Source organism: Onychostruthus taczanowskii, unplaced genomic scaffold (genome assembly GCF_017590055.1).
Source record: "Onychostruthus taczanowskii isolate IOZ18803 unplaced genomic scaffold, ASM1759005v1 scaffold5, whole genome shotgun sequence".
Taxonomy (NCBI): Eukaryota; Metazoa; Chordata; class Aves; order Passeriformes; family Passeridae; genus Onychostruthus; species Onychostruthus taczanowskii.
Genome location: NW_024502568.1, coordinates 4,334,396 through 4,357,173, shown reverse-complemented (window position 1 = coordinate 4,357,173; position 22,778 = coordinate 4,334,396). Strand labels below are relative to the sequence as shown.

Below are 22,778 nucleotides of genomic sequence, written 5' to 3'. Positions count from 1 at the left end.
CCATTGGCCGTGCTCCCCGCGCTCCGCGCCCCTCCCCGCCCCGGCGCCGCCGCGCAGGCGCAGTCGCGGCCCTTTCGGGAAGGTTCTGTGTCGCACCAGCGTTTCCTTCCTCCGCCAGGGAAATCCTGTCCGGGTACGGGCCGCCCGCAGCCCCGCTCCTCTCCGCCCCGCCCCGCCGCCGCACGGGCTCTTCCCTGTCACCGTCTGCAGCCCTCGCCCTTCCCCTCACAGCCCGCCCGCCTCCCTCCACAGCCGCCTGCCCGCCCCCCGCAGCCGGGCCGCGACCTCCCCCCGCCCCGGTCTCGTGTTTGTCCCAGCCCCGAGCTCAGCCGCTGTGGAGCCCTGGGCCGGCCCAGCAGCCGGTCCTGCCCCGGGGACGTGCGGCTGTGAGGGGCAGCCTCATCAGCGTCATCCGTGCAGCGGGGCCATGGGGGCCGCTCCCCTCGCCCCCCCTAGCCCAGGGCCCCCAAGGTCGGCGGGCGCCCTGCGTCCAGCGGGGTCGGACCGGTCTAGGTTAGGGGGGAGCAGGTGATGGTCCTTCCATTGCTGAGGTGCCGGCCTCGCCTCTTGCAGCTACCTGGAGGTTCTTCTCGTTGAGACGGGTTCTAACGGGCAGCGCAAGGGCGGAATAGACGGCTCCGAGCCGCAGAGTGGGACAGAAGGGACTGCCAGGAAGATCTTCGTGCCTGCAGCGCTGCTGCCAGAGTCACAGAGAAACCTGCCGCCTCTCCTCTCTCTCTCTTGTGATCACCTGGAGAGGAGAGGTGAGTTGTCTTTCCCTCTTGTCTTGCTGTAGCAGTGGAGAAATAGGCTAGTTTGCAAGGTGCAGAACTTATTCAGGACGGCTTCAAGCCCCAGCCGGCTGCTTGATTTGTTTTATTTGAGGCTCAGCCCTATGCAAAGGCCCACTGATGGAGAAAGAGATTAGCACCGTGTTAACCGCGCGGTTCTCTCTCCTTTGCTGCAGTGCCCACTTTCACCGCTGCCTCCTGCTCTGCCTGCTCCTGCTTTCAGCATGGTAAAGAAGAATACTATCCCTGATGGGTAAGTATTCCTCACACTAAGCAAGAGGCAGGAGCGGGCATCCCACAGAGAGGGGCACTGACTGCCCCAGGCGCTTTCTTGCCTCAAGCAGCTTCACCCACCTACAGACAGGTTAAGGTAGGTATCTTCTCCAAAACAGGAACAGCCCAGCCATTCGTTCCCCAGGTGAGTATAATGCTCCAGCCTGTCTGTGAACACTTCTCCTTCATCGGCCACACACAGTTCCTTCTTCCTAATCTTTTTACCCCTAAGTGTATGTGTACTGGGGAAATGGGAGAGCAGTCCATACTCCTGGCTACTCGTGTTTGCTACTAGGAATGGCGGAAGAGTTGTTAAGATGAGAGCAGGTGGTTGCATGCACAAGATCAAGGAATGTTTTTGTGAATTCAGATCTAGAAACATCATGTGGTTTTATTTCTAACAAGAGGACAACAGAAATGTTGTATCAGCAAAAATAATCCCAAATTATTCCAAATGCACTATACAGGCCATATGATGACTTGATCATATGTGCATATGTGGACCACAGAATGACATCATTTAAAACAGATACAGTTCTATTCTTCAGCTCTAATAAAGCACAAGAAGAGAAGTCCAAGTTAAGAGTTTTAACCCATGTGTTCTTGATGGCATCCATACAAACTTTTTGGATAGGAGGGTATGCTGAGATACAAAGGCACGCTGTAATGGGGCAATAACTTGCAGTTTATACATTTTTTGAGAAAGAATTACATTATGCTGGCTTCAGGGAGAGTGTTAAGTAGGTTTATTAAGAGCATTCTTAGGAGGAGCAATAAGATACAAAGTACATGCTCTCCTGTAATATTTGTTGGTCCAAAAACCAGTAAAAAGAAACAAAAGATGAACAGAATTTAAAAAATCAAGATGCTGAAGTGTTTTCCATGGCTGACAAACTCATGGATTAAAATTAGAATAAACTTTTAAAAAAGCTGTTTAAAAATGTCTTACTCTGAAAATTTCAATGAAATTTTAGTTACGTGTTGGATAAAAGTGAGCTAAAGTGGGTTAGGTTTTAAGCAGCGATTCAGAAATTGGGAAAAAATTAGTCGTCCTTGTTTTCTTCATCCTTGGAAATTGCTACTAAAATTTTTGAGAATTAGATGCTTATTTCTCCATTCTTATCCCCCCCCTTGCATTTAAACTAGAGAAGCTTTCAGATTACACAGATTTCTTAAGTATGGAAGAATCAATGGACTGTACTTTTGACTTCTACTGTTGGAAACTAATACCTGTCAGGGAGAGAAACAGCTATGGTCAAGTATTTGGTTATAAAGCTAGTATTACCTTCTTACAAAGTGCCTGATACTGAAGTGCTTTCAACTTGTCCAGGTTGTTTTTATACTGCTAAGAAATAAAGCTACACATCCACAGTAACAGGGGTTTGGCAGTAATGAAGTTAAAGGCCTTGTCAGCCCCTCTGAATGTCACCCTTGTGCCAGCACAGCATGTTCTTCTTCACTGTCAGTTCAGTAAGCCAGGAAGACATAGAAGTGAACCCTGGAAGGGGCTTGAGTCTAGGTGATCCTGCATATGCAATTTACTGCCTCCACAAATAGGTGTTGGCAGAAGTGAGATTGTGGTACCCTGGAGCATAAGGACAAGTGCAGAGAGTGCAGACTGTGGAAGCACAACCTCCATCTCCATGTTGGAATAGCAATACTCTTAACTCTTTTGGTTTAGTGGTACTGCAAGAGGTATGGAAAGTGACACTACATACTTGTGTCTTTTGTCTTCCTGTTAGTGCCTCAATTTTAAAACACTTTTAATCCAAATTTCATTTTGCTGATTCAAGTGATACAATAAATTGGAGGTTTCAGTTAATGTAGTAAGTAGGAATAGAGCAACTAAACAAGAAATGGTGAACCTTTTTTATTGTTGTACACTATGATGTTTTAGTGGATAATCAGATAATCCAAGCTGCCTAACAAGTCATAAAATACTATGATGTTTTTACAAATTTATACTCACTTGTTCTTCAGCATCCAAAATCCTGCTGTGTGTATAATTACATAAACTCCAATGCAGTTCTGAAGAGCATCTGCAGAACTGTCACCTTCTGGCAAGTTTCCCTTGAATAATGTAAAAAATACTGAGTGGGGTCTTTCTGTTGGAAGGGCAAAGCTGAATTATTTTTGCCAATACACTATAAATATACTTCTTTAACTGAATTTTTTCTGTCCAGACTTACAGCATCAGCATTTTCATTTAGACAGGAATATAAAATACTGTGGCATAATGGATTGTGCATGTTCAACAGTAAGTGGGAGAGAAGGATGACATTTTATTTGTAAAAGTGTTTCCTATCATCAGTTTTGAATCTGTAGAGGTATGGAAGTCACTTGGAAAATCAGGCTGCATGTATATCATACAGTATCAGTAGCCAAAAAAAAGGGAAAGAGGTTCTAAGTAATATTTTCTAAATGGTCTTGCTAAAGGTGACAGTAGTTGTAAAAGTAAATATTACAATGAATCACTTCTAAACCAGAAAGTTCTACTGGAAATTAAAGCTTCTATATGACCTTAACAATGTTAATATTAAAATAAATTATGAAAAAAACATTTGTTTCACATCTGGCTCTATTAAAACTTTAAAACCAAAGCAGATAAAATATGCAGCTGGATGTAATCCACAGTCAGTTTCTTCACGTCCAGCCTGTTTTTCACTCCAGCCTCAAGTCTTTTGATAACACCTCTGACTCCTGCCTTTCTTCCTTCCACTCACGTTCAAGCAGGACACAAATCACGTGTCACGAGTCTCATTCACACTTGCTGAAATGCATAGTTAAGTCTTTGCTCCTGTAATGCCTGTTTATGTGACAACCTGCAGATGATCATCTTGGATCATTCTGCCTTTATCTGTATTTATTCTGTAAGAGTTTGACTTTCTTTAGTCCAGGCCACTTTTAATTCCCAACCATGTTCCTTTATGAGAACAGAACAAATGTGAATTTATTTCCTTAGCTAATCTTTGGTTAATTTCAATCTGCTGTTTTTATTTTAGTTCTGCAGCAGTGTGCTGAAATTTCCTTTTTAAATACCATTTTAAAGATAACATGGAACAAATACTCATTATATTTTTGATGAAAAGTGCCTTCTGCTCATTTTCTACCATAGAGCTGTCAGCAGCTTTTGAGTTTCTTGCTGATTGTGCAGATTTTTTTCTGGGAGGATTTAAATGGCTTTAAATACAAGAGAAGAAAACCCCAAGTTTATTAAGGTCTGACAACAAATTGGGTAATCCTGGGGTATTGTTCTGTAAATCCCCTAATATGAAAAAAAAAAGAGCAGAATATGTTAATTAAAGAAAATAATATTTTAAAGCTGTTTTTTGATACTTTGTTTTTGACTTCTAAATGTTCCTGTCTATGATAATTATGGTTTATTTCCACTCACAGATTTCCAAGAGAAAGCAGGTTAAAACAACACTGAATTTGTGATCTTAATTGATTCATGTACAATTTACGTCTCTTAAATAGGAGTAAATAGAACATCGTCTCAGATTTTTGTTTTCATACTTGACAGCAAGCATAAAGCTACCAGACTCCAGAGTTTACAAACTTGAGAATTCGCTTAAGAAGACTTATCCTGCAAAAAAATTTAGAATTTAGTAAAAGGTTTTATTTGAAACAGCTCTCAGTGATCTCATCTCCAGCTTGCCCTTACACTTTCTCTCCTTGTGTCTGTCTTCTACAGACCAGCTGTTTGCAACAGCCTTCCTAATGATGAGTTGTTATTACTCCTTTGTTGCTTCGTGTGTTTTCTATTAAACAAAGTACTTGGATGTCTGCACTGTGATCCTTGATCTGTTCTTGGCCTCATGATGAAGATTACAGAGAGAAGTTAGTCCTAAAGACATGGCTGTAGAGATTGTTATGTGATTGGTTAATATCAAATACACTTTGTCACCCTGCTTTGTGTTTCCTTTTGTTACTTCCAAGCATCTCTGAATGGTGATGTTGTTATTTATATACTATGATAAACATAATTATAGATATTGCATTAAGAACTTTTCCTGCCAACTTGTAGTTTTTTCATGGTTCAGTATGGGAATTGTGAACAAAGCAAAGTACTCAGGGTTAGAATATTTTAAAATTAAGCATTTGGTTTATTTAATTAAATTATGTAGTTTTATGAACATCAGAAAGCTGTTGGATGCTCCTTTCAAAGGGAGAGATTAATTTAAGCATTAATTCAGAATATTGCAAGGGAATGGACATCAGTGTTAAAGAATCTAGTGGAAATGTTTTGTATTTTAATAGTTGAGGTATTAGCCAAAAATGCAAAAAGCCTGTGTAGATTTGAAGTCATCCAGCTGCACCTTGTTAGGTTATAGAGACAATTTGCACTTGCAGAAGAAGAAGAAATAATAGTTCTAAGTTTAAAAAGTTACCTCTTTGAAGGTAAAATTGATCTGCTTATTAACTTGTTTTCCTCTTCAGATAATGCTTTTCATCCTTTTTTAAAATTTTAAATCTCTGAAATATTATATATGGAGAGCTTTTTCAGCACAATGTAGAACTTGTGCATACCAGCTCTTTGTGGTTTTGGAATTACAGGTGTTTTGAGTGTTGTAACAAGTCTTATTGGTGATTTGTGGTAGGTTTTGGTGTGATGGAATATTCTCTGTATTTTTCAAAATGGTGAGAGAAAGTTCAATCAAGAGTGTTTCTTTGAAAAAGAAGCATATTGCAAAGGAAACATTTTTGAAAAATACAGATGATTTGTATTGTTAATGAAAGTTAACTTTGCTTGTCAATTAAATGATTGATGTGTGCCTATGGCAACTTTTTTAAGGTGTTTGATTCAGTCAGGTTGAAAAATGTCCACCAACTACAACAATACATCTTTACCTGTTGAACCTTACACATCTGTTTTGCTTTATATTGGTGCTACTTATCTTGCCATTTTGAGGAGAGGAACTTCTTGAAAGTTGAAGAAGCAAGGAAAAAGACTCTTTTCAAGTGTCCTGGTGATACTTTGAAATTGCTTCATGGAATAATTTCAAATTTGGGGACCTAATTATACTTGATGATAACAGCAATTTTCATGTGTTTTGTGCTGCAGGTGTCTTCTGTTGAATCATGCAACTTGAAAATATTTAAAATTTAATATTTCTGTCCTTACAGGTGGCGGAGTTTGACACCAGTTGGACAGCCTATACCAGGAACAAGATTTATTGCATTCAAAGTACCTTTAAAAGGGGTATGTATAAAAGTAACTGGAAATTGGCTGTATTAGATAAACTGCAAAAGTAATAAAGAATAGCATGACTATACATGCAAATTTCAATAAAGGTTTTTAGAAAAATAATTTATTCAGATCTAAGCCTTTCAACCATCTGGCTTTTTAAAGTAACATTCTATATTTTTTCTTATTTTTCTTCATATCTGATGTTACTGTTTTTATTTATCTTTTAAAAATAATCAAGCTTCTAAATCAATCAGCATACTTCATTTGATTGCTATTAAGTGGCCTAAATTCATAATCTTATTAAATATCTTTTCATGGCTGTTTTAAGAAAATCATATGGAAGAGTTTATTATATGAATATCAGTTTAGGCAATGTAAGCCAAAGTATAATTTTATGGAAATTAAGCACTCATTGAAGTATACCAGCCACTGCAGAACTTTAAAAATTATAGATCCAAATTGACAATTTCATAAATGAAAAGCTTCAGTGATCTGGTGGAATGTATTACAGCTAAAAAAGAAGTCTTCATACTTTTCTTCTATTTTACTATTAATTTTAAAAGTACTTTTATTAGTATTTCTTTTAGAATCTTGCTAACGTGAAGTGCCATCCTAAGCTATTAAGTATACTGAGTTCAATCTTTAAATTCTTTCTTTCTGAAACGTGGACGTTGTCTTGTTGAGACTGTTCAGTTCTTTAGTGCCTAGGCCTTTTTGGAGGCATAGGGCAAATTAGTGTTAATTTATGCAGAGAGGCAAATAGAACAAGTTCTGCATAAATTGACTTCTACAAGTCCTTGTTTAGATACAGGGAAAATAAAAGTTTCTAAGCACTTTTAAAGAAAGTACAGTGGTCTGACATAACTCTAGCAGTTAAAGGGCAATGTTCTGTCTAAGCTTTTGTCTTCAGATTGCTCTCTAGTATTCATACACCAAAAATTTGGTTCTTTGGGTATATTACTACCTATTATGTTTTCAGCCACCATTCAGTTCAGTTTTATTAGGAATGACTGAAGTGACCTGCAGGATTTCCTTCCTGCAGCTGCTTTTACAGCTTTAGGATGATAGTTTGGTTGCTTGGGCACCAAGGATCTCACACTTAACATGTCCTGTTCTCCAAGATGTGGGTGGATTGTACAGCAGTTGTATGATTTTCCACCAAGACTGCCGGTCAGCAAATCAAGCTGTGAATACAAAATCCAGGAAAGTTATAACTGGCTTCTTTGCTCTTGTCACAAGGGCTGTTCCACATCAGCTTGTTATTCATTTCCTGTCCTACTGGTCTCACTGGGACATAGATCTCTGTTCTAGGAAGCTGTCTTGGCCAGACATAAAGTCTGGTACCCAAGGATGCAAAATCTGTAATGTTTCTGTCCCTTCCGTTTGTTCAGTCTCAACTACGCAAGACAGAGAAATGACAAGTCTGCCAGAGATTTGAAGGTCATGGAGTTTGTGGCAGAACACACATAAAATGTGTAACTGGCTAGCCTCTGATGTCTTTGCAGAGGTGGTCAGTAAATCTGTCTGAAAACGCTGAAGACCTGATTGGTTACAGTTAGTTGGAACTCCTATTATTTATTAAATTGGTCAAACAAACCTCTTAAATATGCAGCAGTTTGCTTCTTTGCTGTTTAGTAGGAACTTGATTGGTGATTTCTCCCAAAGGGAAAAAACATATTTTCAGTATTGAAGATACAGGGTTGTTGTCTTAGAGATGTGATGTTAGTAAAGATCATGTGTTTACTTGGAAGGATTTTCTGTCTTTTACATCACCATTATAATGCTAACAGTAACATTGTAGTGTAGTAAGAATTGAGCAATTTCTTACCCATGCCATTAGGAGGATTTTTAGAATTGGTTCAGATTTCTCACATTCTTAAAGCCCTATTAAATACCTAAACTACTTGAGTACTCAGCAGGAGTTTTTCAGAAAATTCCAGCAAGCTTTCGAAACATACTGTTTCATAACACATATGACTGTCTACTCAATCAGTATGTTTGAAGAGACCTTATTTTTGTAAATTGCATTCCTTCTCAGTTTCTATCATGTCATACAGTAAAAATTTTTTAATATTCTACCATGGACCTCTTGCAGATTCACCTCTGTCACCTCAGAATTGCTAAGTTCAGTTTCAGATTGTACTAAGAGTTACTGCTGAGTAGCAGTGACATACCTGGCTCATGTTCATTTTGTTTAAATTTCTACAACATCCACTTTTTTCAGCAGTGCACTGGTATCTGAAATACACAGGACTGAATACTTTATATTTCCTTTCAATCCTCCTCCTTTCAGCTCAAGCTTCCTAATCACATACCTGCTTTGATATGACTGCCCTGCTGTTTATTCTTTACTTCGGTTTCCTGTCTCTGTTTCCAGACTCGAGACAAGTGCTTGCTAGCATTTTACATTAGAATCTGTACAGTCAAAACAAGGAATGGTTAGTTACCCTATAGCATCTGTGGTTCTAAGAAGTATGTGGTCTGTGGCTGCCTTCCTTTCCAATAGTTCTGAGTCCAGTCTGCTTGAATTTCTTGTTGACGAAGGAACTGACAGGTGGTTGAGGCTGCTTCATCTTTTGCCACTGTCTTTATTGGTTCTGGCTGAGCCTGTGTCAAAAGGCTCCCACAATGGACAAGTGCACTGTTCAGAGAAAATCCAGTCTTGAGTATATGAGGCATTTTCATACCTAAAGTGAAGAACACATTTCAAAAACCACAGCTACAATAGGGTGAGTAAACATTTTTCTCACTGTTTGTCAAATGAAATGAATTATTCATTATCCACCAACACACAGCTTTCTTAGTCACGATATTTAGTCTTATTTAATATACCCCAGTCCTAAATGATATGCAAGTACACTCTGTCAGGAGGAGAAGGAGGGATAAAAATGTCTGCAAAACATTTGTGGGAAGAAAGTTAAACCTTTAGAAATGAACTCTTGTATCACAATTTCTTATGTTTTATGTGAAATACACTTTTAGTTTTGAGTTACTGGGCAGGACAAAATTTGTTTGGGGGAAGTAGATTGTGGTGTTTTGCTTTTTTTCGTTACAGAGAAATCAATATATACATGCTGCATTTTTCAGAATTTTTGGGTCTGTCAAATTAGAGCTAATTTTATTAATGTTTGTTAACACTGTACAAGCAGAAATGCTCACATGGTCTTGCATTTTCATCTAAATAGGAATACATAAATTTTTGCTTTCTTTTGGGTTCCTCTTACCTGTATAATACATGGATGTGGTTCTGATAATTAAACACTCTCTTTTAAATATTGATGTTTCCTAGTACTAATTAAAACAGATGAATATTACAAATGTCTTATTATTAGAATGTAAAAAGAAAATATTTCTTTTCCATTTTCTTTGTAGGCAATTAACCAGAGGCTTACCCCAACCCAGAAATTTACACCAAAAGACTTAATTGCTGCAATGAAAGCCCTAAATGTGGAGCTTGGATTAATTATCGATTTAACATACACCACACGATACTATGAAGTTAAGGTAACAAAAGCCTAATAAAAATGTAAAATAGTTACTGCAACTTTTGTTTTAAAGTCTTCACACGTTTTCTTACCTTGAATTGGAAGAGACAAACTATCTGGCCTACTTTTATGTCTCCAATAGAAAATAAATGTTTTATCATGGAGGAAATAGTTCATTCTCCCAGCTAGTTGCATTTATGGCTTATTAATATTATGGTAACTCAGTAATGGATGAAGACTTCAGTGCCAGGCACTGCACAAAAAGTGCAGAAGAGTTCTATCCTGCATCCTGAAGATATTCTCATTTATTCCTAGGTGGTTCTTTTTACTGATGCTCAGTGAAATCCACTTAAGAAGGTGTACATTTTTAAACTACTTTATCAATTTAAAAGTTTTTGCCATCACAATGGTTCGAACAATTGTGATTAATCAGCTTCCTGTTGAAGAGGAGAATAAATGATAGTGTTGTATCAGAATGCAAATCTTTGTATGCGCATGGGCTCTAGGCATTAAGGGAGTGAATTTGTATGTGAATTTGTGGGTAGGAGGGATAAATACTGCTAATAATTGTAAAATGGGTTAGAATGGAATGCCAAGAAATTGGTCCCTTAGTTAATGTGCAGCCTTATTAGCAGGGATAAATAAATCTTGCGTAGGAACTGTTCCTCGTTTGACACGGTCTTTCATGTAGAAATGTTACTGATAGTTTCTGAGAGTTTATAGAATTGTGTCAAGATTGTTTTCAGTTTCTGTTCAGGATTTGAACAACTGGTTTACATTGTCATTATGTTAGATGCTGCTTAAGGTTTCTCCTTGTTGCAAGACCCCAGTAATTTTTACCATTGCTTTTTTCTTTTTTTGTTAGGATTTACCTAAAAGTGTGCAGTATAAGAAACTTTATACTGTTGGACTGGAGGTCCCTGATAATGCTACTATCCTGCAGTTCAAAAAGTGGGTCAGAAAATTCCTTTGGGAAAATGCAGGAAATGGTAAATATCAGCATCCTATGCTGTAAAAAAAAACTCACCAAAATTTTATTTCAGTGCAAACCGTGTCATTTACTAATTTCAATATTCAATGACATTTATGACACCAGGGATCTCGGGCTTTCTGCAGCACTTTTCACTTTATTATCATAATAAGCTCCATTATACAAGCAACTATGTATCTTTTTTTTTCAATCAAAACATGGGGGTTTTTTTAAATGACTGGTAACTTTAATGCCCTTCCTAATAGACTCATTTGTGTTATGTGTCAAAGTAACTGCAGCAAGGCCTTCCTGTGTGTGACCCAATTGTTTACCATCCTGAGTGTTGTAGCTGCCAGCCCTTGATGGATGTTTGAAATAGCACTGGGTCTCTGATGGCACTGGGCACTGATATGTGTGAGCAGCTTCAGTCCATTTAGTCTGATGGTTCTTTGTAGTAGTGTTCTTTGCCTTAGGAATCCATGATTGCCCTCACATCTGAACAGTTCTTGAAAATGTGATTACAGACCCAGTGTCAGTGTTTCCACAGTGCGGCTGTGCTGCTGTTTCAGTGTCTGTGCAACAGGGAATTCTTGCTGAGATTGGATAAGGTGCTTTTTGTGAAAATAAATTAATGTGTGTTTGTAACTTTAAACTTCCCACTTCTTTTTTTTTTTTTTTTTTGATTCTTTATAGGCAGATTTTACCTGTTTATTTCTCCAGTAATGGTAGACCGTTGTTTCAGGCCTTTTTGTGATGTTTGCTGTGGTTCCTTTGAGAAAGTAGAGATATTAACTGCCCAAGTGCATACAGTTTTTACTGCAAAGCATAACCAGGGTCTTCCTGTGAGTGAGCAACTGTTTTGTGAAAAAGTTCTGACCTAAATTTCAGATATAAGAGCCTGAATTAGAACTACTGGAAAGATGAAAAAGTATAAGAAAAAGCCTTTGTCCTTGCTCAGGAAGTTAGTTTGTATGTTCTGCCTTTGCTCTTTTTTGGCTTAAGGAAATTACCTGGTGATTATTAGTTTTCTTTTGGTTTGGATCTAGTCCTTTTTTTGTGACAAAAAATTGTGTGTATCTAAATCTAATCTTGAGAGAATCAGTTCTTGATTTCTTACTGGATATTGACCTGCTTGTAAGGGCTTTCTATTATAGCTTGTAAGGGCATTTTGGCAGAGCTTATGCAGCTTCTGACTTGGGAGATCTTTCCTCTCTTAATTTGGCCTCTGTTTTAGATAATCCCTAAAATATCTCAGAATTCTTTTTACAAATACATTTTAAGAAGGTGAGTCTTTTTTAGTGTTTGAGTTGTTAGAACATCAACTTGTAATGAACTTCTGTGGCAATTTGACTGTCACAATCTGTGGCAAACAGTTATATTTTGTCTCAGTTATATTTTATGGCATTCAAAAGTATATCAATGTCCTGTTTCAAAGACCATCTGTCAGTACTCTGCCAAAACTTTGTTCTTCTGATGATGATAATTTTTCTTCAAAAATCTAGCCTAAAACTTAATCAGTTATACATTTATTCTTCCACCAGCTTTGCCCTTTAAGTATTGTTGTTCTCTGTCTCCACTATTACATTCAGTATCTCAGATTTGGTTTTACAGACTAAGACAAGCTTCCTTCTTTTATGACCAACATAGTAGCCCTTTCTAAATATATATAGTAGACCTTTCTAAATATATATATATATATGTATATATATCTCTAACTTGCTTGTTTTTCATTACACTTCAGTATGAATAGAAATAGTCTGGATGGGGTTTTACCAGTGCCTTGCATGACTGTATTAGAGTTTCCCTGTTTCTGTTGGAAGTCTCTCATTTGAAACAGCCTAGCCGTAGTAAGTTACTGTTTTAGCCTTTGGCCGATTAGTATAATCTTTTTAAAAAAGATTTCTGTAGAGATTACTGGTCCTTTTTTTCTCCATGTATTATACTCCTAAGCTTTTCATACTTTCAGATGCATTATGTGTAAGTTAAGTTCCTCAGTTCTACATTTGCTTGTTGAGATTTGCTTTCAAACCCATATTTTATTCTTTTTCTCCTGTTACTGCAGTGGCTGAGGTTAGGTGCTTTACCTGCTATCACTCTTTTTTTCTACATTCTGCAGAGTCAATCTCAGCCATCACAGGTTTGGAAGTAGTGAGCTAACAGCTGCAGAGAACCAGCATGGAGAGGACATGTGTCTTGTTTGGATGTGTCTCTTGTTTTACAGGCGTGACAGTAGAATTTTTAAATAGCAAGCATTATTTATTATTGCTTTGGTAGAAAAGCAGAGATTTTTTTATGTATTGTGCTGGCTTTCTATTAATTTCACTTTCTGGACTATTAAAAACTCTTTCCTTTTTTTGATAGAGAAACTCATTGGCGTGCACTGTACTAATGGAATTAATAGAACTGGCTATCTTATATGTAGGTAAGGCTGTATGAAAGCAGAAATTATTCTTCACAAAAAGTAGCATCCTTATATTACTCTGTGTTCCCTTTGGGACAATAACATAGTCATATTTTTCTTCAGGTATCTTATAGATGTTGAAGGCTGGGATCCAGAGGCAGCAATTCAGGGTAGGTACATATTTTGAACTAAGGCACATGTCAGGTTGTACTTCACAATTACTAAAAACTCACAAATACAACAATTCTATTTTAGTATCTTTTCAATAATTTCATGTGCTGGCGTATATAGAAGATGTTATAGCTGACTGTTGATTCTATTCCAGGCAGGACATGAGCAATAGCAAATTGAAAGCATAAGAGGAGTATGTTTTATCTGCTTAAATTTTTTATTTTTACTTGAAAGAGTTTTCACTCCTAGTTTGCTACCACTACTAGTTTCAGGTGTCTTTTTAAAAAATGCTGCAATGATGCCAGCTTGCCAAAATATTTAATGCCAAGTTAGAATTGTTTCAAATTCAGCATCTCATGGGGAACAGAAACTTGCCTTTCACATTTTTGTGGCTCAGTCTGGCCACATTTCATTAGACTGTGTTTTCTTTTCTTTAGCTTTTGGCGATGCCAGAGGTCACCGCATGGACGGCCTCGTGTATCTCACAGATCTCAGGACACAGCCCATGCGAAGGTGAGCAAAAGTTTTTAGTTGTATGCTTAACATCTTCCAGTATGTCTCCTGGCGTTTTTAAAAGTTCATTTCCAGTCCTAAGCCAAAATTAATTCCCTCTTAAACCTCTAATATGAAACTACACATAGATGTAAAACATGTGTGGTTGTTTGTGTATTCTCAGATGAATAACATGAAGTGCAGTGTAGTTTGTTCATCTTTTCAATGTATACAGTTTGAAAGATTGTTTTTAATCTGACAGCTACTACTGAACATTGTTGTGCTTTTATCATACTGTGACAAATGTACTGAGTCTGTATTCTCTCAGAAGCTGAAAGGACCACTGCAAAGATGTCTTTGTAAGCTCTGTGATCTGTCTGCTGTTGTTGGCACTGTAGAACAAGATAGTAAAAAAAAAAAAAAGGTAGAAAGGTTTTAAAAATAAAAAAAATGCAGGAAAGTGGAACATTGTTCTTGTCCCCTCTGTTCATAGTAGTTGTATTTCTGATGTTTAAGAATGTTATGCTTATCATCTGCTCCTAAGAACAGCCAGCCTTTACGCCTTCCTAAGGTATTTGTGTCAATGCCTTGTAGCAGTAAATGGATTTTAAAATTAATACCTGAGTGTTTTTTTTCTTTTTAGATTAATTGAAGGTCCTTTGTTTTGCTCTTATTGTTGTTTCATCGTCTCTGCAGGATTAAGTTGGAGTCAGATTTTTAAAATAAATTTACAAGATTAATATTTTCTGAGTTGTCTGTAAGTTTTACTTAACATAAAATTTCTGTGATTCAGAACTGAAGAATTTTATGGGAGTGGGTTTTTTCTTTGCCAGTAGTATGCTTTAGAAAAGGAAGCTTATGTGAGATGTTTTTTTCCCTCTTAGTAACCTTGGAATGGATGTATGGGATGCAGATGAAGATATTATCCCACCACCACATGCAATGGAAGGACCTGTAGAGCGGTTCCCAAATGAAGATTTTCAGGGGTAATAGGCTGAAAAATGGAATTCAAAACTTTTCTTATTGAAAATACCATAGATACTAGATACTCGACAGACATTTTATTAATATAGCCTACCCACATAAAATGTGTTTACAGGATTTGACAAAATAGCAACAAGATAAGGGTAAGAAAGGGAATGTATGCTGTTAGAAGTCTGTAAGTAATTAGTTCACTTTAGGAAAATTCAGTTTTACTTTGTCTGTCCTTTTTCATTATTCTACAATAATCTGCAGTTATTTTTAATTAATTTTGAATCACTGGTTTTGCCAGTGTAACAAGTACTATAGAATTGCAACTGAATGTTTGTCATAGCTTCTGCTTTAACACTGAGGGTTTTATAATCTTACATACAGTTTGGATTATTAATAATTTTGATACCTTCATATTTGATTAAGGTCTTTCATGTAAATTCTTGGTTAAAAATGAATTGTTTTCATTAATGACTTGTAGCAGTTTTAAGAATGATATTCAATACTTCTCAACAGGTCTGGGAAAAGATTAAGAATTTATGATGACCACTCTCACAATGATTTGCAAGGACAGATGCAGTTGCGAGATTTTGACTTCGTTAATAAGGGGCCTGGACAAAGACGAAGACTATTCCATGACCATCAAACTCAGGATGAACTAAGAACATCAGTGCAGATGAGAAATTGGGACTACAATAGGGGACCAGAACAAAGAGCCTTTACTGATCACCAGTTTTATGATGATTATCAAGAAGACACGCAGCTGAAGGACCTAGACTTCAGTAGCAAGGGACATGGACAGAGTTTGAGACCTTTTCATGGACACCAGTTTCATGATGATTTGCAAGCAGACAGACAGTCCTTTGACTTCAACAGAGGACGGGAACAGAGGCAGAGATCCTTTCCTGACCATCCACCTCCTAATGATTTGGAGGAAGACAGGCAGTCAAAGGATTTTGATTTCGGTGGCAGGGGCCGTGGCCAGAGGCGAAAACTGTTCCATGACCATCATTCTCATGATGAATTTCAGACTCAAATGCAGTTAAAAGAATTAGATTCTGCCAGTAGAGGTCCTGGCCAAAGACTAAGATCCTTCCATGACTACGAGTCACATGATGGCTTGCAGACACAGATGCAATTGGGAGATTTTGAATTTGTTAAGAGGGGTCGTAGGCAGAGGTTGAGACCTTTCAATGATCACCAGCCTCGTAATGACTTAAAAACAGAGATGCAGCTGAAAGATTATGATAATAAAGGTCCTGGACAAAGGTGCAGACCTTTTCATGACCCTCAGCCTTACGATGGCTTACAGGAACAGACTCAATCTGAAGATTTTGATTATGGTAATAAAGGGCACGGACAAAGGCCAAGACCTTTTCACGATCATCCAGGTCACAATGACTTGCCACGTGAATGGTGTTCAGACAGGTAAAGCATCCTTGAGCTGTAAGAACAGAATTAGAGAATAAAAGTGTAAACCTGAGCAGTTTTAACTTAAATTTCAAATTATTTTTTAAAATAATTTTTAAAAAATCAATCATCCTTTTTCTGTATAAATGATCAGTTCATTAACTTTTCTTGTTTTGACTTATGGAAGTATTTGATGTAAGCTGGAGTGTCACAGTTTCAAAAGCCAGTGTTTCCTTAATTAGAAGGTTGTGCTTCTTTAAAATTTGTGTTTCCTTTGCCTTTTAGTCAGCTTGAAACAAAACTCTTGTCCCACTTTGTTTTGTACAGAAACTTATGCTTAAAAAGAAGTCCTCTGGGCAAAAGAGGACATGAAATATTATTTATGCCCTCAGATAAACAGGAGTGCTACAAGGAAGTTTGATTTGCCTTTGTCTGTTCCATGAGTTAATAATTTGTTAGGAATCTGCTTCAGAACTTGCATTATATTCTCACAGATATGTGCATCACTTACTAGTAAACCTGTTGGGTTCTGACATATTTCAAAATACTTCTAATATTGCAGAATGTATTTCAGATTCATTGGACTACTTAAGTTTGATTTAATTTGTTCCATTGTACAGCTAAAACAGAGGATGTTATTACTGTGAAGCATATGATTTTGAGGTATTAAATTAATACAGTTATTACAATTTTTATTCAAAATTTAAGTAATCTTTGTTAAAAGAAGAAATATTTTATTTCATCTGATGTGTATTTTTTTTTCCAAATCTTACAACTGTTGGCAGTCTTCTTAACATGCAATTCTTTTGGTTATTTGCAGAAGTCAGTCCTTTCCTTCCCACGAAAATGTACCAGAACCTCATTTCTCCTCATCTCCTTCACTTCACAGGGATTACGGGTCTGATAATGATGACTTTAACAGAAATTACAGGTAAGTATCAGGTATCATACACTGTTTCCTGACTTAGCTTTGTAGTATTACTCCCCCTGTTTCCCAGCTAAGAAATACAAATTAACTGCACAGTGTAAAAATCTGTGTTAATATTTTTGCTTAAATGCAGTTTAACCCATTGGATCTGAGCACTGAGCAGATAATTTGTGTTCCATTGCTGCTGAGTTTTGAGTGTTACTGTTGTGTGAATCCCTGATGTAATCATTGACAGTTCAAGCTAATGAACTACAGAATATGAAAATCCAAGTATCAGTGAGCAAAAAAGCAAAGCACAGGTGCTGTATCTAACTCCTAAGCGCTGTGTACAACGAGCTGTGGAGCTTTACTGTGTGGGATGGTGGACACTGAACTGGGCTGCCCAGAGCCAGCGTCCCACATCCTTCAAGAATGGACGTAGCCCCTGTACAAACTCTTCTAGTGAGACTTAGTTTGAGTCATCCTAGCTACTTGCAGAGATCCTTTCCAGTCTAACTGAATCTATGGTTCAGTAAGGGAGAAGATTTTAAAATTTTTTAAAGGTTGTTTTGAATTGGCTTTATACACCACTTACTTTACCAAGTAAGGAGCGTATTTGAGAGTAAAGAGAAATTAAATGTGTGTGTGTACGTGTGTATATATATAGAGAGATAGATATATATATAATATCTGCATTTTTAGACCATTCCATATGTATTTTATAGGAGAATGAGTCTTCTGTTGCAGAATAATTAATAATTAAAATACTTTCCAAAGTACACTATTGCCTGTTGAGGCTATGTACTAAAGAGCTTTTGTTCCATATTGTACACAAAAATGAAAACATGGACTTAGGAAAAAAGGTCCCCTAGATAAAGATATCCTCAGTAAAGAGGGAATTTTAATGGTAAACAGCACTTGAAACAAAACTTGCTCTAGTAGAATTATTTACTGTAAAGAGTTGTAATTTTAATCACTAGAATTGGAAAATTAATGCAAACAAGTCTGCAATATCCATACAGAGGATTTTAATTTCAGGGGGTAAAAACAAGAATGAGGGTTTGAATTGTTCTTTCAGTGTTAGACACAGTTAATTTCTAGTGGTGGCCATCAACAATAAATCAACTGGTTTATTTCTAAGAATTTGACTGTCATATTTGTTCTTGCAGTAATCGACCACATTGTCCTGAAGACAATAGGAGAGTGCATCCCTCAGAGGAATTTAATAGAGGAAAAAACAGATTTGCACCATACTCTTCACGAACAATGCACCCATCTTCATCCGTACACCAAGAAGATAGTTCAATAGACTATGAAAGAAAGCCTTTTCAGGGTGAAACTCCCAGAAGCGTGGAACAAAGTAAAAGGTTACCAGTTGTAACAGTTGATTACAATTATGGTCTGCCACTAGACTGTGGACCTGGAGAGGGCAAGAGATCCCATTATGATTTACCGCCAAGAGACCACTACAACTGGAACTGATAAAAGGACAATGTTTGCTCAGCTTAGAATTGCTTTTACCCATTTTATTTTGTATGTGGACCAATTTTTTTTTCAAAGCAAATTAGTTAAATGAAAATTTCAGTAGTAAAGACCAGGTCTCTATTGTAAGATTAGCTTCTACTGATATTTGGTTCTTTACATTTATTAGGCTGTATTTGTTAAGTGTCGTTGGAGACGATGTCTCTGTACACATGGAATTAAAGCAGTCCTGCCTTTTAGTAAAATTGCAACCCTGAGACAAACAGCCCCTGTTTGAAAGCAAACAACTTTCTGAGTGATTGTGTTTGGTTTTTGTTTTACAGTTCTTTAAAATACATGTGATTTCCAGATGCATAATAAAACACTGTACTATCAGGTAAACTAGCATTGAAATTATAGGGAAAATACTTAGAAATTAATGAAGCCAGGTTCATGTCCAGTTCATCCTTTAATTTGAAAACAGAACTTTGAATTACTGCTAAAAGTCACTGCAACACCACAATTTACTTCCATGTTATCTGTACCATCCACTGAACTGACCTAGTTGCATTCTTTTTCATAGCAGAATTTTTCCCAGATTGCTAAGAACATGTAAACGAGTGGAATTTGAATATTCTAAATGTCAAACTTGCTTTTCAGTAATTGGAATATCTCATCCTGATTGTGTACTTTTTTCCTGATCCCTTAGGTTATCTGTGTTTCAGAATAGCCCACTGCAGGTAAATTTCACCAGTTTCTCAGCTGGTGAGAATCCTAAGGAAGGTAGGTCATGTGTGTCACTTTCACTCTCTGGACTGGCCAAGGGACTGGTGCCTATGAACTTACACCTCCTTGTTTGTCAGTCACATCTGTCCTGCTCCTCAGTTCTGCTGTTTACTAGTTTCTTCTTACAGCAGAGCAAGGCAATCAGAACAGAAAACTTAGTTCTTCAGGTGAGCTCCTTTTAAGGGCCATGTATTGAACGGTCTCCTGAAATGCCTGTGGCTCTCGCAAAGGTAGTGCAACAAACAGTAACTGAATTTATGCCAGCAGCTGCACTGTAGCACCAACAGCTCCTACTTTGGATAAGGAAATCATTTCATAGGATGGAAAACAGTATTGCTATAATACTTAGGTAAATTAAAATACCTACATTTTTCATTACTATTACATTTTAATGAAGTAATACTTGAAAAGGCATCACAATAAATAAGGATAAAGGCAGAGAATTATATTAAAGTAGACAATTCAATGCAAGCTACTTAAGTCATACAGTTAAGACACTGCCTTAAAAGCAAAGCTTAAAGCATCAAGCAAGAGAGCAAGAGGGTGTAGGTATACACTAGAAAACTGGGGAAAAAAGCATTTGTACCAAAATCCAGAAAGTTCTTTTTTTTTCTTTTTTTGGCTTTTAATGGCAGCATAAAACCCGCATTTCTGAATTTGTGGTTCTGTACTAAATAAGAAGTAGATTGGAGTATCTTGTAACTCCTGTTGTTTGGTAACACATGCAAACAATTCCCCTAGTCAAAGGACTCCATGGGTATAAATTCATACTGCAAATGCTTCATTGCCTGTGCAACTGGTAAAACAACTTTGGCTTTGTTCATTGTACAAAGTAAATAGTTTTCTCATTTTCACAGCAGCTTTGTATTTCCCATTAAATTGTATTTGCCATCAAATCTGATGGTGAGCTTCATTCATGTGGTCTCAGGAATGAAGCTCTGTCTATATAAACCGGTTGTGGAACTGAACACTAAATGTTACGAAAAGGCATTTGTTCCTTCCCTTGCCTGCCATTTTCTTAAATTTTTTTTATTTGAGCTGTAAGATGAGAATCTTTATCTAGACTTCTTTATTTGGGAGCAAGAAAGATCTGCAACATGGGCTTACAATAGTGCTAGATCCTTTTAAAAAATCAACAATAAAAACATCCTTCCTGGCATTTTCCAGCAGGGATCCAAGAATTACACACTGATATTACAACCATTTGTTTGAGGTTTTTTTCTACTATGTATGCAGTATTCATAAAGTGAATAAAGAACAGCAACCATTTGCCCTTTGTATTTTTATTTTGGGGTTTGTTATTTAGTATTGCAGTGACCCTAGAGTCAATCCTTTGCTACTTCAGACTGAAGAGCTGAAAAGCTGGTGCACTGGAAAGCTCAGTGAAGATGAAACGTGGCATAAGAAGTTAGGATCAGCAGCAGCTCTTACCAGCCCTGGTCAGGTCCTGCAGGACCCTTTGAGGCTTCAGGTGCAAACAACCAGGTGGTGATATTCTGTTACCTAAGAAAATAAATGTCATTTTCCTACCTATGTTGAATGTCTCTCTTCAGGGAATATTGCTAGACATGATGTTTCCACAAGTGGTTTTGAGAGGACTATATGGAAATAGACATAATTTTGTTTATTTATTTATAATTTAGGATAAGGCTTTCCATCTTATTGTTCCTAATGGAATTATGCAGAACTAAGCCCACATAAGTACATTATGAACTCCAGCTGACATTTATCTCAAATTCCACAGTTGGTTCATCACTGTGTATTCACATCTGTACTATTTAATTGCTAATTAAATTCACATGGTAGAGAATGAAATTAAATGTTTCTTGGTTTTTTAAGGGAATATTGTATTACAGCAGCACTCATAAATAAAAAACAATACATTTATTTATTTCCTAGTTGTATGAAAAGGTCATAAAATTTTTCTGGTCACTTCATGTATGTTCTCAGCAAACATAGAACTAGCTGTTGTTGTATCACAGAGCATAAAAAGCCAGATAGTGTTGGTTTCCCACTGCCCTGAGTGTGAAAATTTTGAAGAAAAACACAAGAATACAGAAAATTCAGACTGAGCACAAGATTATTTAATGAAATTGTAACAGCTCTAATATAAATAACTGTTGAACTCAACTCTCAGAAACTTTTCTGTTGCTGTCCTGAAGTTATGTTTTCATTGGATTTCTATCAGATGGTGAAGCCTTAATGCCAGCTTCCCCTGAGCTATGATCATTCTGAGTTAGGAAATGTTCAGGTAATTCCTGGAAAACACTGAAAGTTTACATGAGCTCTGTGCAGAAAGCTGATTCCCGAGAATGGCTTGGGAAAAGCAGAGGTCAGCTACAGGAAACTAAAACACATGGATACAAGTAAATTTATATGTAGAAATCTACAATGTACAGCATTCAGTTTTCTGTGTGAAGAACAAGGTTACCTATAAAAGGGCTAGAAAGGTTTGCATGTGATTGTTTTTACCTCAGCTGAGGTAAAAGGGTAAATGACCTACAAGGAGCCACAATTCAGCTCCTTCCCTGTTTATTTGCCTCTGAAGTAACTGATAGCAAGCTGCAGGCTTTCTCTTTGTGTGTGCAAAAATGATCAGTGATGTTAGCCATCAACTTTGGGGACACTACTACAAGCAGTGTGCTGGGACCAACAGTTCAATGACCTGAGCAGCATCTTCTCAAAGGAGATCAATTCTTTCTTAAAATACCTTATGTGAAGCATCCAGAAATGCAGGCACCCAAAGGTCATTTGTGGCCTAACAACCTGCTCAATGCTGAGAAAAGAAAGAAGGTATCTACCCCCATGTGGGGTTTAGCAAGGGGATATGAATTCTTGGCCGCTGTGAAGAGCAGTTTATTTAAAATGTGTGTGCAAACAAAAAGCAATAGCTTCCATGCTGTCACCAACAACTAGAGCTTGTTTCCTCTCCAGGCTGACTGCTACTTGCTCCACTTGTCAGCAGACTGTGCCTTACTGGTTCCAGTGAACAGCAATTACCAAATCAGCAGCTCCCTTTCTTCCTCTCGTGGGGAGCCAGAAAAACAGATGACAAAAACAAACCAGGTGAGGAAGCAACTTGATTCTTTGTCCTGAGATGAGAAGACAATGAAGGGGTTGTGGGGAAAGGGCAGGAAAAGAAAGGTTTTAAAAAACAAAAATGAAGGAGGGAAAATGAAAATGCAAGTGTCGGGGAGAGAGTCACTAGTGTGAGGGAATAAACTTGCAAAAGATGCATGTGTAAAAAACTGGTGAAAGATTACTGGGTATAAAAAGAGGACACATGCTGGAGGAGGAGTTCCTGGCAACTTCTTATCTGGGTCTTCTAAGCTGTGCATGTGGCTCTGTGTGAGCTGATGAAAATAACACTTATCAAAAAAATACAGGAGCACTCAGACCTCTAATCCTACAGTAAAGTCATGTGGGATCTTAAAACTAATTAAGGCATCTCTCTAAGCTTTAAATCTT

At 37.4% G+C, this 22,778-nt stretch overlaps 1 protein-coding gene across 1 annotated transcript; it reads left to right on the top strand.

Moving 5' to 3' along the window:
* The first annotated feature begins 95 nt into the window (after window positions 1-95).
* On the top strand, window positions 96-18,832 carry LOC121341665. Its single transcript, XM_041415389.1, has 12 exons — window positions 96-133; window positions 968-1,044; window positions 6,192-6,267; window positions 9,628-9,759; window positions 10,606-10,729; window positions 13,072-13,132; window positions 13,235-13,281; window positions 13,720-13,795; window positions 14,659-14,760; window positions 15,263-16,174; window positions 16,977-17,087; window positions 18,233-18,832. Exons 2-12 carry the CDS (start codon window positions 1,016-1,018, stop codon window positions 18,543-18,545), a joined length of 1,983 nt encoding a protein of 660 aa, XP_041271323.1. The 5' UTR covers window positions 96-133; window positions 968-1,015; the 3' UTR covers window positions 18,546-18,832.
* Window positions 18,833-22,778: the final 3,946 nt, after the last annotated feature.